This window comes from Daphnia magna, linkage group LG2 (assembly GCF_020631705.1).
Source record: "Daphnia magna isolate NIES linkage group LG2, ASM2063170v1.1, whole genome shotgun sequence".
NCBI lineage: Eukaryota > Metazoa > Arthropoda > Branchiopoda > Diplostraca > Daphniidae > Daphnia > Daphnia magna.
The window spans coordinates 16,421,374-16,435,704 of NC_059183.1; the positions used below are offsets into that span (position 1 = coordinate 16,421,374).

The 14,331-nt window shown below is 41.4% G+C and overlaps 1 protein-coding gene across 9 annotated transcripts; it reads right to left on the reverse strand.

The window, feature by feature from the left end:
- Positions 1–70: 70 nt before the first annotated feature.
- Positions 71–14,187, reverse strand: LOC116915918 (GAS2-like protein 2). 9 transcript variants are annotated; one of them, XM_032921071.2, is made up of 14 exons: positions 14,062–14,187; positions 13,517–13,663; positions 13,242–13,385; positions 12,087–12,176; positions 9,985–10,359; positions 5,956–6,236; positions 4,787–4,928; positions 2,561–2,918; positions 1,849–2,176; positions 1,494–1,619; positions 1,338–1,381; positions 1,085–1,253; positions 749–1,006; positions 71–681 (listed from the first exon to the last, which is right to left on the reverse strand). In XM_032921071.2, the coding sequence occupies exons 5-14, from the start codon at positions 10,271–10,273 to the stop codon at positions 427–429; spliced, it is 2,250 nt and encodes a 749-aa protein (XP_032776962.2). In that variant the 5' UTR covers positions 10,274–10,359; positions 12,087–12,176; positions 13,242–13,385; positions 13,517–13,663; positions 14,062–14,187; the 3' UTR covers positions 71–426. The 9 variants fall into 9 exon arrangements, with proteins under 9 accessions (XP_032776962.2, XP_045025451.1, XP_045025450.1 ...); XM_045169516.1 differs by having other exon boundaries at positions 1,939–1,951; positions 2,792–2,918; positions 14,062–14,176; XM_045169515.1 differs by having other exon boundaries at positions 1,494–1,622; positions 1,939–1,951; positions 2,792–2,918; positions 14,062–14,176.
- Between the last annotated feature and the right edge of the window lie 144 nt (positions 14,188–14,331).

Consider the following 14,331-nt stretch of genomic DNA (forward strand, 5'->3'; position numbering starts at 1 on the left):
TGCAGCAAACTATCCCCTACTTTTTGTAAAATGTGCAGGTTTCCTGGGTGCAGATAAGAATAGCTTTGCATAGTGGTGAGACAACTTGTAATGGTTATTTTAACAAAACACAAATCAACAGATCTGGCACCAAATGTCAGAGAGGAACAGAGTTAAAAACTTGTCATTATGTACGTGCAACTATGGCAACGACGAATTATTATTTGGTAATGTGTATAACTTATGAGTAGCAAACAACTCAAGGATCTACTCCCCGCCGCGAATTGCCATCCCATTAAAGGTTATTTCAGTTATTTACAAACGTTTTTTTTTATGTGTTTCTTGTTTTTCCCTCCCTTCAGAAAACGTAACGCTAACTTGTATACTATTATACCAGTAGTTGTTAACGTTAGTAACTAAAAATGAACCTGAAAGAGTATGAAGTTATTAGCGTAGAGAGGGTGAGATGAGAGCGTTTGTACGACGCGCCAGGTCTGACAGATCGGTGGTTCGTGAACGATTGTAGACAGGCGTGGGTCGTGATCGCTTGATGCTATTTCCAGCGTTGAAAGAACCGTTTCGTCCCGGAATCATAGGAGCTCTTCCGAAGTTGAAGCCCATCGTTTTGCTCAGCTCAGGTGTCAGTGCCGTAGGTGTCAATGCCGTAGGCGTTAGACCTGTAGGTGAGAGAGTCCCTTCCTGCTATGTTCCAACGAAAAAGATCGATCTTTAACCATCGATCTTCATGAATATACAGCTTCGAGGATACCTTGTAGGCTGCTGTCAATGTGGACAGCTTGGTATGCGTGGTGAAACTTGAAGTTGAATTGGACGTTCCTGAACTACGCCGACTGTTCGGTGTCGTTGCCATCGAGTTGGTACTAAAATGAGTGTTGATTTGCTGATTCAGATCCATTGTGAGACTGCGACCGACGTATCTCCTGCGACCATTGCTGGCGACGCTCGTCGACGACGACGTTGGTGTCACCGTACCGATCATAATTTTTTCCGGCGTCCTGCCTCTTGCCTTGAAAGCCATGACGGAAAACAGAGAAAAATGAATAATGAAATAATGCAAAAGAGGCTTAAAGGTAAGGCTTAATACTTCGTGCGACAGGCAGGGAGTGGAGCTGGTCATAAGCGACGGGCCAACCGGGCTGATGGTTCCGTTAGACAGCCTTGGCCGGCCTCCACACTCTGGAGTAGGGCTGCGGCTGTGGTCATGGCCTCGACGACATGGATCGTGACGGATGAGATAGTGCTCAAGCGTGTCCCTATTTTGTGTTTTTTCAATCGACGTAGAGCAAACAAATATATGCAATAAATCTAATACGTTTGTATTAACGGTAATGTCATACCATCCTCCTCCGACGCGAACCATGACGTGACGATCCTTGAAAAGCTACAGAAACAAGTGAAGCAGAAACAAAAGAAAACAAACGTAAAAATTAGCCTTTAAAAAAACTAAAAAAACAGCTGTTGGAACAAGTATTTATTTAGAAAAATTGTCATACACGGATGAAGACGTTCCGGTCTCCGATCCGATAAAGTCCTTCGGATATTTTGTAAATCTTGAGACGATCACAATACTTTTCCGCACAACGGCACTCGGCTTGCGATTTTAATAAGAAATGTTCCACCTGCTCCAAACAAAAGTAAAGCGGTCGATTAAAAAAAAAAACCAAAACAATGAAATTGCTAATTTCGTTAGGGAAGCGGCCAGCAGATCAAATGGTGTTCTAAAAAGAAGCTCGGAATGGTCTCGCAAAAACCACCCACACAAGAAAAGCCACTATAATTGCTGTGCGTAAATATGGAAGCTTTTCTACGAGTGTTGTGTTCAGCTGGATTTTTTTCGACGACTCTGACCTTTTTGTCTAATTCAGATGGATTTTTGATGGGCCGGCTGAAGGGCAATCTGCCGTAGCTGTTGGTCGGAGAAGAAGGAGATGAACTCACCTCATCGGCTTGTCTGCAAACAATCGAAGGAGTTTGGCTGGCGTTAGTCGTTGTGGTAGAAGTGGTTGAGGTATTGGACGGAGATGGTGACACGGGAGAACAACAGGCCGGTTTGTCATCGGTCGGCGCTACCGGAAGTAATGAAGGAAGGTATTCGTCACGGGTTGGCGAGCCACACCGGGTTAGTAATGATGGGTCTTGGTCGTCCATTTTGGCATTCACCGAGTACGTTAGAGATCTGCTAGTTTGCGAACAGGTCCGATTTTAGTGTTTTTGTGTTGTTTGTTTTTATTTCGAGTCAACGTGACTTTTCATTTATCTAGTAATCAACAGCTGGTAATTAAATCTCTGTGGTTTAATCATTAAAAAGGCCCGTTTCACGTATTGTATGAATAATCCAATGAATTAGGTAATTGAAGGTATGTAGGATGTTTTAGAAGATTAGAGGAAGATTAGGCCGACTGTACTGGAAGGAGGCGTAGTACTTCGTTTTTTTGGTGGCACGCGTGTGGGAAGCCATTAAAAAACAAATAAATACGTGAAACGTCATCCACCGCCAAGCAAAAGCCAATGAAAAATAAGAGAAGACGTAGAAATAGAAGAAGAAGAAGAAGAAACGGACCTGTTGAGGTGAGCTACAGGTATTTGTCCGGCCTCGTGTTCGTGGCCCATCACGTCGTTGTTTGACGGCTCATCGACGGCCTTGCTTTCATCAGAGGGGGTTAAAGGTTCGTTGGTGGTTTGAGGAACGGAATGGTTATTATGATCATTATGAGCGTGATCATTGTCATCATCATTATCGTCACGTAGACGAAGAAGATTGGCTGTCATCTGTTCCAGACCGCATTGGTACCGTTCGATTTGTAGGTCCACTTCACGTTCCAGCTGCACCAATCCGGGCGGCTCCATGCCTAATCGGCCAGCCACCCTTCCCAACTCCAGTAGGCATAGGATCACATTCCTCGGTTGTCCGTGCAACACTATACAAGCACGCGCAGACAACAATCACCATAAAAACAAAAACAGAAAAAAAACAAAAAAAACATGTCTTTAATTCATATTTCATAACACGCAAGCACGATCCATCATCGTTACAGCTCAGAATCCGCCTTACAGCTAACATAGGGTGAGAGTAGATATCTATCCTAAAACAGCTACACACTCGGCTCCAAGTCATCAGTCATACGAATGAAATTTTTTTCCCCGTCTTCTTTTTCTCGCTCCCACACTCTCACAGTCGAGCATAAACAGTTATGCCAGAATGATAATCATTGAGTTGGAGTTTCAATGCGCCGTGCAAAAACTATGCTAATGTCTTGCCGATTGGCTCGTCGACATTGATCCATTTCGGAGTTGCCGAGAAAGCTGAACCAAAGAGAGAGAGAGAGCTGTCTGCGCCCGTCGAATTCATTTCCAATTCCAGCACACAACACACTATGTGCTGGGTTAAAAATAAAATTTTAATGTTTGCTGTCCATCCGGCTTATAAGGCGATTGATCTTCAGCGCCTTAGCTGGGCGGTGGTGCATGAATAAAAGAAAAACGAAAAACTTGGGCCGATTCTAGTATTACATATACGTGCGAGAGATGAAGTGATGAAGGTAGATAAAGAGATTCCATCTCATTTTCTCGACACCTGACGACAATCGCACCAAAAATACGTAAATCTTTTGGCGTGGGGGGGCAACGGAATTCCAATGCTTCATCAAAGCAAAAGAGAAAACAAACAACACAGCATAACATCAGGTAGAGGTCGACTCACGCAATCCTGGCCAGCCAACCAACAACGATATTGACGTTTTCAAGAGAAAAAAGGTACAGAAGACGAGCCTCCATCTATCTCCACAGTGTAACGTCAGCCAACCCCCCCACGCCTTCAGTCATGATGATGTTCTCTCTCTTTCCCTCAGAAGTTTGTGTGTGTGTCGTGAACAAACTAAACAACACATCACGGCACTAGCACGCATGAAAGAATTTAAGAGAATCTGGGACTTCATCTTAATCTTATCCTCATTTTTGTTTTCTTTTTTGCCTTTTTTAGAAAGAAACTTGACGAGTGTTCAAGCCGATGAAGGAAACATACAAAAATAATAAGATAACGGGAGAGACTACACAAATCACATTCGCTCCGGATATGGATAACTCTGCCTATAGCGTCTAGATTGTATATAGCCCCACAGAATGGGCAGAAGGAGGTGGGGAAAATCTACCTGGACAAAAAAAAAATATATATTATGTTGGATTTGCTGCAAAAAAAAATTTTGAAGTATTCCATAAAAAGGTATTTATAGCCCATAAAAAAAAAAAAACGCGTGATTGTCTTGGCCTTTTTCCTCCTTTTTTTCCCCCTCAACTTGCGTTGGTGAAGACCGGAGAAATGATGAGCGAAACTGCCATTGTTCCGCTAGGCACGTGCCAGTGGCACAGTGGCGTGTGCGGATCCATTTTTTTGCCATTTAAATATCGCTGTCATCATTTATACTATTGAATCTTTGAGTTCTTTATTCTTTCTGATAAAAGAAGAGGAAATGGTAACGAGCTTCCCGTCGTCCCATGTTCCTACGTACGAACAATGGATCGGATGGGTTCGGTCCATTAGCTTCCACCTCCTATTGCTATCAAAACGAGCGGTCCTTCTTTGAAGAACCGGACGTTTCCATACAATCAAAAAATGTTTTTTTTTTAAAGGGAAGACTGAAGATAATAGCGCACTCCTTTCTCATCATTCGGGATGGGCCCACACGCAAAAAAAAAAAAAAGTAGTTACAGGCACAGCACGTCAGATTTTCCGATGGAATTAATCACAAATGGGGAAAGAAATAAATAATTCAGAAAACAAAACACGTACCTAAATCTTCGCTCTCGAACAGAAGGTTTTCATGGATGCCCAATTGCCGGCAAAAATTCAGAAAATTGCAGGCATTCTCGCGCGAGAAGAAACTGCCTTTGGCCGCTCGTTCCCAGCACCGGACTCTTCCTTGCGGCACAGCCTGTTATGTAATAGAAACGAGAATAGTTTAACAGCAATGGCGACAACAGATTTACAGGAGGGATCTTATTAATCAACATGACTAGCTTGGCTCAATCATTCTGCTTATTTAGTCACAAGTCTATAATTTACAACATAAAAAAAAAAACCGGCTTATTCCATTTTCCCATTTCACGGTGCCATTGAATTCCATTTTTCTATTTTCTATTTTCCTGTAAGCTGTTTTCGCCCCTCGACGGCCCTCATCATTTTACCATTTTAATCATAATGGCAGCCTTGAAGGTTGAGTAAGAGAAAAGTTGCATGATTAATATGCGGTAGAGTTGTTCTCGTATCATCTTGGAAAACCGAGTCAAACATTAGTCATCCAAGACGACGAGACGCAAATACAAGAATAAATACGTACACAGGGAAATCACTCAGCTGGATGTGGCTTCAAGATACTAAGAAAGCCAAGCAGACGACCATATTCGGCATCAAACTCTCATTTTAAAAAGTTGGAAAGATACACAGAAAGAGAACAAACCACGTACACTGAAAAGAGAAATGGCCTTTCTTTTCTTTGAACCAGACAACTAGGAACAAATCCAAGTCATTGATCAATTCAAGGCAGAAAATGAAAAAGAACCGAGCTCCCATTTCGCGGGAAAAGTGTCAAATTCATCCGTCTTATAAAACTGTCAAAGTGCGAACAAACACAAATGTAACTTGGACCACTTATTCGATAAGATGACTTTTTGTTTCATTTGTAAATATGGCTCCTTTTTTTTTTTTTTTCTAAAACGTATTCGTTTACTACGGTCATTTCACATTCTGCCTGTTTAAAAAACTTTAGCTACTTGCGTATTCATCCCCACGGCCAACCATTTCGTCTTATTCGTTTTCTTCACCAAAAGGCTAAAACCTATACCAGTCCACACAACTACTTGGGCTAGTCATATTTAATGCATCTTTTCTTTTTACGATACTATATCTATTGACGGTAAGTACGGATGGCACGAAGAAAGAAAAAAAAAAAAAGAATAGACCTTGGCAGCGGCTAGAAGATTTGCTTGATTATTGGTACTTCTAAGGAGCGCTTGGAGGTATTGTTGTGCCTGTTTCACGTTATCCGGCGGGACGTTGAGGAGAGCGGCCGTACTAGCATCGTCATATTTCGCAGCAGCGTCGACACCGTCACCGAAGAGAGCCCTCGAGCGACTCGTAACAACGTCCTTGGCTATCCCTTGAATGCGTCGCGCCAGGTGGCAAATCAGGACGCCAGTGTCCAGCATATCCATAAAGTTGGACGACGTCAAATAATCCAAATCTAAAAACACACACATACCAAAAAGATTATGGAATAGCTATAAGATTGAAAAAGAAGAAGGAAAATGTTGTAAACAGATAAGGAGCTTATATTGAATCTGACGACTAATCAACCTTGGGTATATTCCGAATTCTTTTATTCTCGCGAAAACTTCCTTCATTCGCCATTCATTTTTTCATCTTCACTTTCAATTCAGCCTTGAAATGACAGCAGAAAATGCGTGAACGTGACTTATGAATAACAGCTGGTCATTACGTCGCACAATTCGCGCGATTACGAAATACAATCTTTGAATAATCGAATGGTAGGAAATGAGCTTCTACAAGTCCAAGTAAGAAAAGAAAAAAAAAAATCTTGTTATTTCGCGTTTGCACATTTTTAATAATGCCAACCACGCAATCGTGCATACAGACGGGCTAATTAACCTACTGACTATCTTTGCACTACAGAAACAAATGCCAACATAGCCGCAAACCATACACGGCAAGAAGAAAGAAAAAGAAAAATAGCCACCGAAAATGTAAAAAATCTGAGAAAGAGGAGAATCCAAGAATTGATTGGCATTGTTGTTGTGGTACAGTGCCGATTTACGATTGGATCGTTATCGGAAATGATTTACACACGCGCCGACGCTGTAATTAGCATAAGACCTTGGAAGTGTAATGGTATAATTCAGCCGCCGCTTGTTGCTGCTGTTCAGAATATTTGCACTTTAAAACACAGCTGTTTTGTGAAGCAATACGAACCTGGTTTTTTTTATATATTTTATTCCGTTTTATGTTTGAACATTCTTGTAGTTGCCTATTTTTAATGGTATGGCCTCTCTTTTGTTGTTACTATTATTTCCTTCTACTTTGCGAGCTAGTATATCCAATTTCACGCCCTTTACACCGGGAGAAGCCCACCGGGATCAGCCGAACCTAAAATAAAATCGATCTCCCGATTGCGCATTACAATCATAATATTTTGTGATGATGGATAGTGTGTAGCGTGTTAAAAAAGGAAGAAAAAAGAAATGCTTCTTATTCTGACGACTCAATCAGTTCTGACACTAAAAGAAGAAAAAACAAAAATTGAGCCAGCAATTTCCATGTAAAACAAGAGCCCAAAATTGTTTGGGCGGGATGACGACCTTCTCTTGAGGGTGAAAACAAAAAAAAACTTGATGAGGTGGAGACGTTTGATCTCACACGCCGTGAAGCATTTGCAAAGAGATTGCCAAGCGCTCTACACGAAAACAATTTCCCGCAAAAAAAAAAAAATCATAAATAAAAACGAAAAGAAGTTGAATCAACGAAACACACACACACACAGACATCCTGTATGTCGTAATGGACACATATTTTGTGGGATGTTTGCTTTTCATTTGCTTTTCTTAAGAAGCCTATAAGGGACGTGGCTGTGTATGCTCACGCGCTGCGGGTGGGGGCAAGAAGACAAGACACTAAATCGTTGTCAAAAATGGTTTGAAGCCTCCTCAAAATAAATCTGATTCGTGCGTGATTAATCAAATGAAAACCCTAGCAGGCCAACAATATTTGGAAAGGACAGGGATCCTCGATTGTGTTTTCCTGGTAAGTACGTTTTCACGTATGAATTTCAATCGTTTTCTTAACTATATGCGTCTTTTTTTGTTTTTTATTCGACCTACTCTCTCTCCCTTCTATAGCTGGTGGTTGCAATGATATGATAATAACGGCGGTAGTTGGAAGAAGGGCCGGGGGACTTTTCTTCTCGATCCCGACGCTAGCGCAGCGGGGTGACCCATGGCTCTGGCTGGAGAACACAGAAAAACAAGAGACGATCGTAAAAGCAGAAACTTTCTTCTTGTTTTTTTGGTTTTTTTTCTCTTTACGTAAATAATACGTAATATTCCCGACATGTCGGTCCCCCCCCCCCTTCTATATAACATGACTACGCTTTGTGGCCTTGGTTGTTTACAATTCTTATATCCTGTAAATATTGTGTACATCTCTATACGTCGATGATGAATGGGTCGCAGGGTACTCGTTTCGCGCCTGGCGGATGTGTCCTTTTTTTTTTCAAATGTTTCAGACAGCCAAAAGCAAAAATAAAAGGGCAAACCTCCACACCCAAAAGTCTATCTAGTTTTCAAAGTCAGCAACCCAAAGCGACCCCCGTCCGCCCCCAAAAACGTTCAGCTGGCAAGTATCAAATTTCAAAAGCGCCCCCCTTTTTTCCTGATTTTTTTCTTAAAGATTCCACGTAAACAACCGACGGCCTGTCCTCCTCCTAACCAGCAACTCCATCTTATTTTTGCTATACCAAACCCCCTGCTCGTTGACTAATCCATTTTCAGAATGGCCGTCGGTTATACACAAGAAGTTTTTTTCAATCCCGCTTGTTATGAAAACCGGAGGATAGTCAGACAGCGGACGGACAGCACTGTTAATGACTGTTCGCCCGTTTGCCCATTGGCTTACACTCCCACATCATAAAATAGCCTTTAGAAAAAAAAAATCAGATCCAAGAGAGAGAACAAAAAAAAAGGATAAACTACAAATTGATACTCTGATTCGTCAAATTTGATGCGTGCATCGTTTGCACACCTAGTTCGTTCCGCTATTCCATCCAGAGAGAACAAGACAGAACAGCACACAACAAACAAAAAATAAACATGCGGTACACGCATCTTGTAACTGGAAAGGATTACACATTCAAAACGGCATCCACTCCATCGTCCTTTCGAACAAGCATTTTTTTCTTCTTTTCTCATTTCAAACAAACAGTGCATATAGAGATAAACACTATGAATTTTTTCGAGCTATTACTATGCAACGACCGCAACGAACAACAATAAGGTATGCCCTACCCATGTTTCTCGACTGGTCAAAAATGGTCTCAATATGTGGCGGCGGTACTCGTCTTTCTTTTATCCCTATTTTCGATAAGTTAACTGGCAAATCATGGTCCGGCCTTCGTGAATTGCGAGAGAGGCTTTCATTCAAAAAAACACCATAAAGGAATATTTCTGCTGATCGTGACAACAGGTTGTTTCGTGGGAGTATATAATACACACGACGCCAGAATGATTTTTGATATTTCTATATCCCTCTGTTATGTTCCGGGGGATAAAAAAAAAATGAATGACATGTGTTCAGCGAATAGAATGGACAAAGGTCATTTCCATGAATAAACCATGTTCAAAAAGCTTATCTCTTTGTTGTTGTTTTTTTTTTGCGCAATCGATGGTCAACGTGATGGAGACTGACTAGCGAAAGCCAAACTTTTGATTGAGAGGGGAATCTGCCAAAAAGTCAGACAAGGAAAAAAACTAAACAGACAGCTAGGATATGGATTATTGGAACTGTTCCCATCACAATTCTTTTGCCCGTCTGGGAAATTTCGCCAAGATTTTTTTTTTTCTTTTGTAAATTTAGGGATGTACTTCTAGCTCTTTACTTGTGGCGTTTTGTTATCACGGAAAAGGCCATAGAAACATTTAAGTGCAAATCAACTGCCATCTGAAACGAAATTCAACAAAAAAAAAAGGGAAAATAGCCGCCCGCTGACTTAGAGACTAGCACGCAAAAGGATCCCTATCTTTGGATCTTTTATATGTGCAACGACCGTGAGCCTTCAGAGAACTTTCAAGTCACGCCGGCGCGTATCTAAAGTATGTACACATGTAGCAAACGACAATGGGTCTTGGACGATAAGAAGAAACGGAAGGAGAGATAGAAGGAAAAAGAAAAAGTGATGATGTTGTATGGATGGCTGAACTCACCAAGGATTTTGTTGAGCCAATCGGCCAAATCTTCACGGAGCGGCTCCAAGTGCCGCTGTTGTTGATCCATGATGCTAGATTGATAAAATTTGGCCAGCTCCGCTTCCGTCTGCGGCCAGCCAACGTCTGGCTCATCGGCCGACCGATCCAGCAGGTCCAGCGCGCTCAAACTACCGCCTCGGGGTCCGTTAGCCGCACTTGCTCTACCACCTCCTCCCATTGGTGGCCACGCCCATCGCGAAGATGCTTCTCCCGTTCCAGTTTGTCTGTGCTGACGCCTAAAAGACATTGTCTTTTCCTTGCACGTAAGCCTCTTCTTTTGCGTTATTGATGCTGCTGGAACGTTGGCGTCAATTTTCTCTTCCCACCTTTGACCTGAAAGAGACATCAATCATAGTTCAACTCGATTACTTAACCACTTATTCAATCAGCTAGTCATTACGCGATAAGGCCAATTTTCGCTTTCCTTTATAGAAATACAAACGTTTTGATGTGTACAAGTAAACAAAGGAACGCTTTGAACCGAATTGAACGCAACACCAGCTGCGTTATTCCTTTTAGGTAGTCGTCACGACACGATAAAAAGGTTTTCTTTACGGTTGCTTTGTGTACAATAATTTCCAGCAAATTATACAAAATGGCGGGCAAGAAAAATTGTCGGCGAAAGTCTTCGCATAACGCGGCATGATTATCATCTTCGGCAAACATAAGGACTGTAGCATGTTCGGTCTGATTAATAATAGATTTGCCTACCCATTTTACGTCTTTTGGAAAACAAAGCGATATATAAGGGGAAAAACACAACAGTAACATAAAAACATAGGCATTCAACTTCGATCCCGATTTGGTCATCTCCAACCCAGTCTCGCTGTTTTGTGCGTGTGACCTTCTCCAATGGGAAAAAAATAAATAAATAAAAAACACATTTTCAAAAGTAAACGAGGAAGTGTCTCTGGCAAACGTGCCGGAGTAAATCTGCACATAAAAAGGAAGAGAGGGGGAAAAAAAAAAAAGAGGGATCACTGTCGTGATTTTCCTTTTCATCCATCAGTTTCCGGCGCAATTCTTGGGGGGTCATGATGGAGTTCATTCGGGTCAGCGTTTCAAACAAAAGTCTAAGCCAATCAAAGTTCACTTCACGTGGCTCCTGGCGTCAAAGCCCGTCATTGGGTAAACCGAGGGAATATGGATCGCGATTTCACGTTGATTCTAGATTCAAGGAAATGAATTCAGTGTGTTCAATCACGATGTGGTGACTCCTTTTTGATGAGCAAATGATGACGCCATACGTAATCATTTTCCAAAAGAAGAAACCCAGAAGGGTGTAGGGAATGGCTGGTAAAACAACAACAACATAATCATCGTATACATCGCGAGGCAAAAATTTCCCGTGTAGTTGACAGGAGTGTTCCGCCCGCGTGTCATTAGAACCACGGAATTTAAATATTATTGTACGCACTCGTTATGTACGCCCCGCTCAAACATTGACATATACAATGCATATTCATTTGAACCCAGAGGCTGAATGGAAGAGAAACCGGACTTGTAACACGGCTTGCTAAAAATGAACTGAGATATTAAACAAGAACAAGGGAATAGATAATGCAACATGATCTGGGATGGTTTCACGGTGCGCTGTTGTCCTCGAGGCGTGAAACAACTTTGATGTTCAGCGAAGCAATTTGGAACGTTTTTTAATGGACAAATAAGAGCGTCGTTATCTATCTACACTACAACAGGTCATCAGTTCAACTTGGAAATGTATGCCTCTTTAGCAATGCGAGCCACACGAACCCCCCTCTTTTAAAAAATCTTTGCATTTTCTTGCCTGTTTCAGCATTTAAAAAACAAAGGAACAACACCAAAGTATTACGCTAGGCAAGTGGGGATAAGGCGCGAGCGAATAATTATACGGGCGACGCCAGCATAGCGATTATACATGGCGGTGCTAATTCTTACGACATACAAGGCCGTCTTCCCTATACTCTCTTTTCACGGAATAAAATAGTGAACATAGTAAAGAAGAAAAGCAAAGAACGAAGCAGAAATTCGCCGTTTTTGCTTTTCTGATGAGGCGTGAGAAAGTTGAGGCGAAATCTCACCTGTACTTCACGGCACCGCCCGACTTCTTTGCCGACCCTTGTCGATGACGTTTTCACGCGGAACGAATTCAGCCGACGTCCAACCTCCAACTGGACTCAAATTGCCCATAAAAGAAGAAGCCAGGTTACGAGAAAGCAAAAAAGAAAAGTCTCCGTGATTGAATGAGTCGAGTAATATGGCGGTACGCACACATGCACATTCCCGAGAAAATCTTCAGCTTCTTCAGTCATAAATACATAAAAATAACCACGACCAACGCAATCCTTTACGCTCTGTTGAATTGCAATCCAAAGGGGGAAAAACAAAATTCACACTTTACGCGCATGACCAGGACGACGGGAGTGTCAACAAATAATCGCCAATAAAAAAAAAAAGGCCGTTACGGCTGCTCATAATGATGACTATTGTGGGGACTGAACTAGCCAATCGGTCAATTAAGCTGTGACAAACTGCGACATGAGTTTTTTTTCCGAGTTTACAGGTGAGCAGTTAATGTGGGTATATCCTCCCTTAAAAAATTCACTTGTTTTTCTTAGTGCGCAGAAGCACTACTGGGCTCGTTTGGGACTTTTTCGTGGCTTCGTAAAGTTCTTTATCGTATGACTAGCACTTCTTTCACATTTTTCAAGTGGGGAGGGCATTAACGAGTGTGCATAGATGGAAGACTGAAGAGGATACTCGTCACGCATCAAGATGCGATGAATGGATCAAGAGGCTATCTGAATAGTCACCTCCGGTAAGAGCTGGCGATGTGTAGAAACGCTAGTCCGAGGTAGACGTAAACGACGTAGAAAAGAAACTACCAGCTGCGCCCTTAACAAACACCAGCTGACGAATAAAAACAATCAACTAACTCGATGAAAGCACAGCGCATGCTCAACTGTCACGAAAGCTACGACGAAACACAAGATCCATTTCATTATTTTTAAAAGAATTTTAGTGCCCTCGGCTCCTAATGGAATAATATCATATCAGGGCGATCAACCGTCATTTGAAACTGGTAAAGTCATACTAGAGTGGTTTCTAAAATTATATAGAGCTGTATCATAAAGTTAATTGCGGCCATAAAAATAACATCTTTAGAAATCTCTGGAGCAGATTATAGTGGTTATCCAAATATTAAGAACTAAACTTGAGAATAACTTGATACGTACCAATTTTTAAAGCAATAGTAGCCACTGAAATTTTCTTCTTTCACAGACTTTTCACAGTGAAGATGGGTGGGGTTCTTCTTGGCGACTTTATTGAACTTGTTTCAGCTCCGAAACGGGTCGATATCAACTGTAGCCATGGCGCCTCTATTGGACAAGAAAGGAATTCTGTAACGATTTCAATACCGATTGTTGACTAAGAGCCATTTATGCTCTTTAAAACGGTATTCACACTGCCAAATAGTCTAAGAGGTTGAAGAGAGAAATCGAAAGCTTACCGAGCCGATCAGCAATGACCAAGAAATCCAGTTGGCCGTCTACATTGATACGAACGTGCTTGCTCGAGTAAGATACCGGTGCGCAAGTCCAAGGAGCGGAAATCGATTGGCAATATAAGCTCTTTTTGAGCTTTCTCTTCCTGTTTCCTTTTTTATGTAACAAAATAAAATATGTGAATTTTATCTTATCTATACATTTTTCTTGTTTAATTATATAGTTTCTTATTTTTCTCTATGACCAAAGATAAGAATTCCCACTGGTTAACAACATGTTCCTTTCTAAGAAATGTACAGTGACAGATTGGAGCACAACGAAACATGTAAGTGTTTTGAAAGCTTGATTCAAAAGGATGAAATTAGCAACCAAAAGTGGTGATAACCCTTATTTACATTGAATCATGCATCAGCATGTTTATCTCTTTTACTAGAAAGTGAAAGAAATAAAGTTCATTCTGTAAGGTACTACACATTACAATGAACTGCTTTAAAACAAGTCCCAGCCTGGGTTACTCTCAAAGCTGCTAAATCAGTGAAATCATAATTACCAAAATGGACTATGCTCTACAATCTGAAAGGTCTTCTTAGTATTACACGTTGAGGTTGTTGAAATTCACAATGCAAAACTGCACACTTCATTCTTCGCTGTAAACGTGGTATGCACTAGCAGACTAAACATGAGACGGTCGAAACGTGGTTGTAATGTCATTAAATGACATTCTCACCTGTTCTAGGCTAGTCACGAAGAATGAAATTCTACTGCAACTCCTTGAATATTTAAAGAGTTTAAAATGTTTCTTCACATGAATACCTCAATT

Coding starts and splice junctions, on each gene's coding strand:
- LOC116915918 (XM_032921071.2), bottom strand. CDS start 10,273: ATGTCTTTTAGGCGTCAGCACAGACAAACTGGAACGGGAGAAGCATCT. Junction 6,237..9,984: donor TTGGCTCAACAAAATCCTTG/GTGAGTTCAGCC, acceptor GTGTGTTTTTAG/ATTTGGATTATTTGACGTCG. Junction 682..748: donor CATTGACAGCAGCCTACAAG/GTATCCTCGAAG, acceptor GTTGGAACATAG/CAGGAAGGGACTCTCTCACC.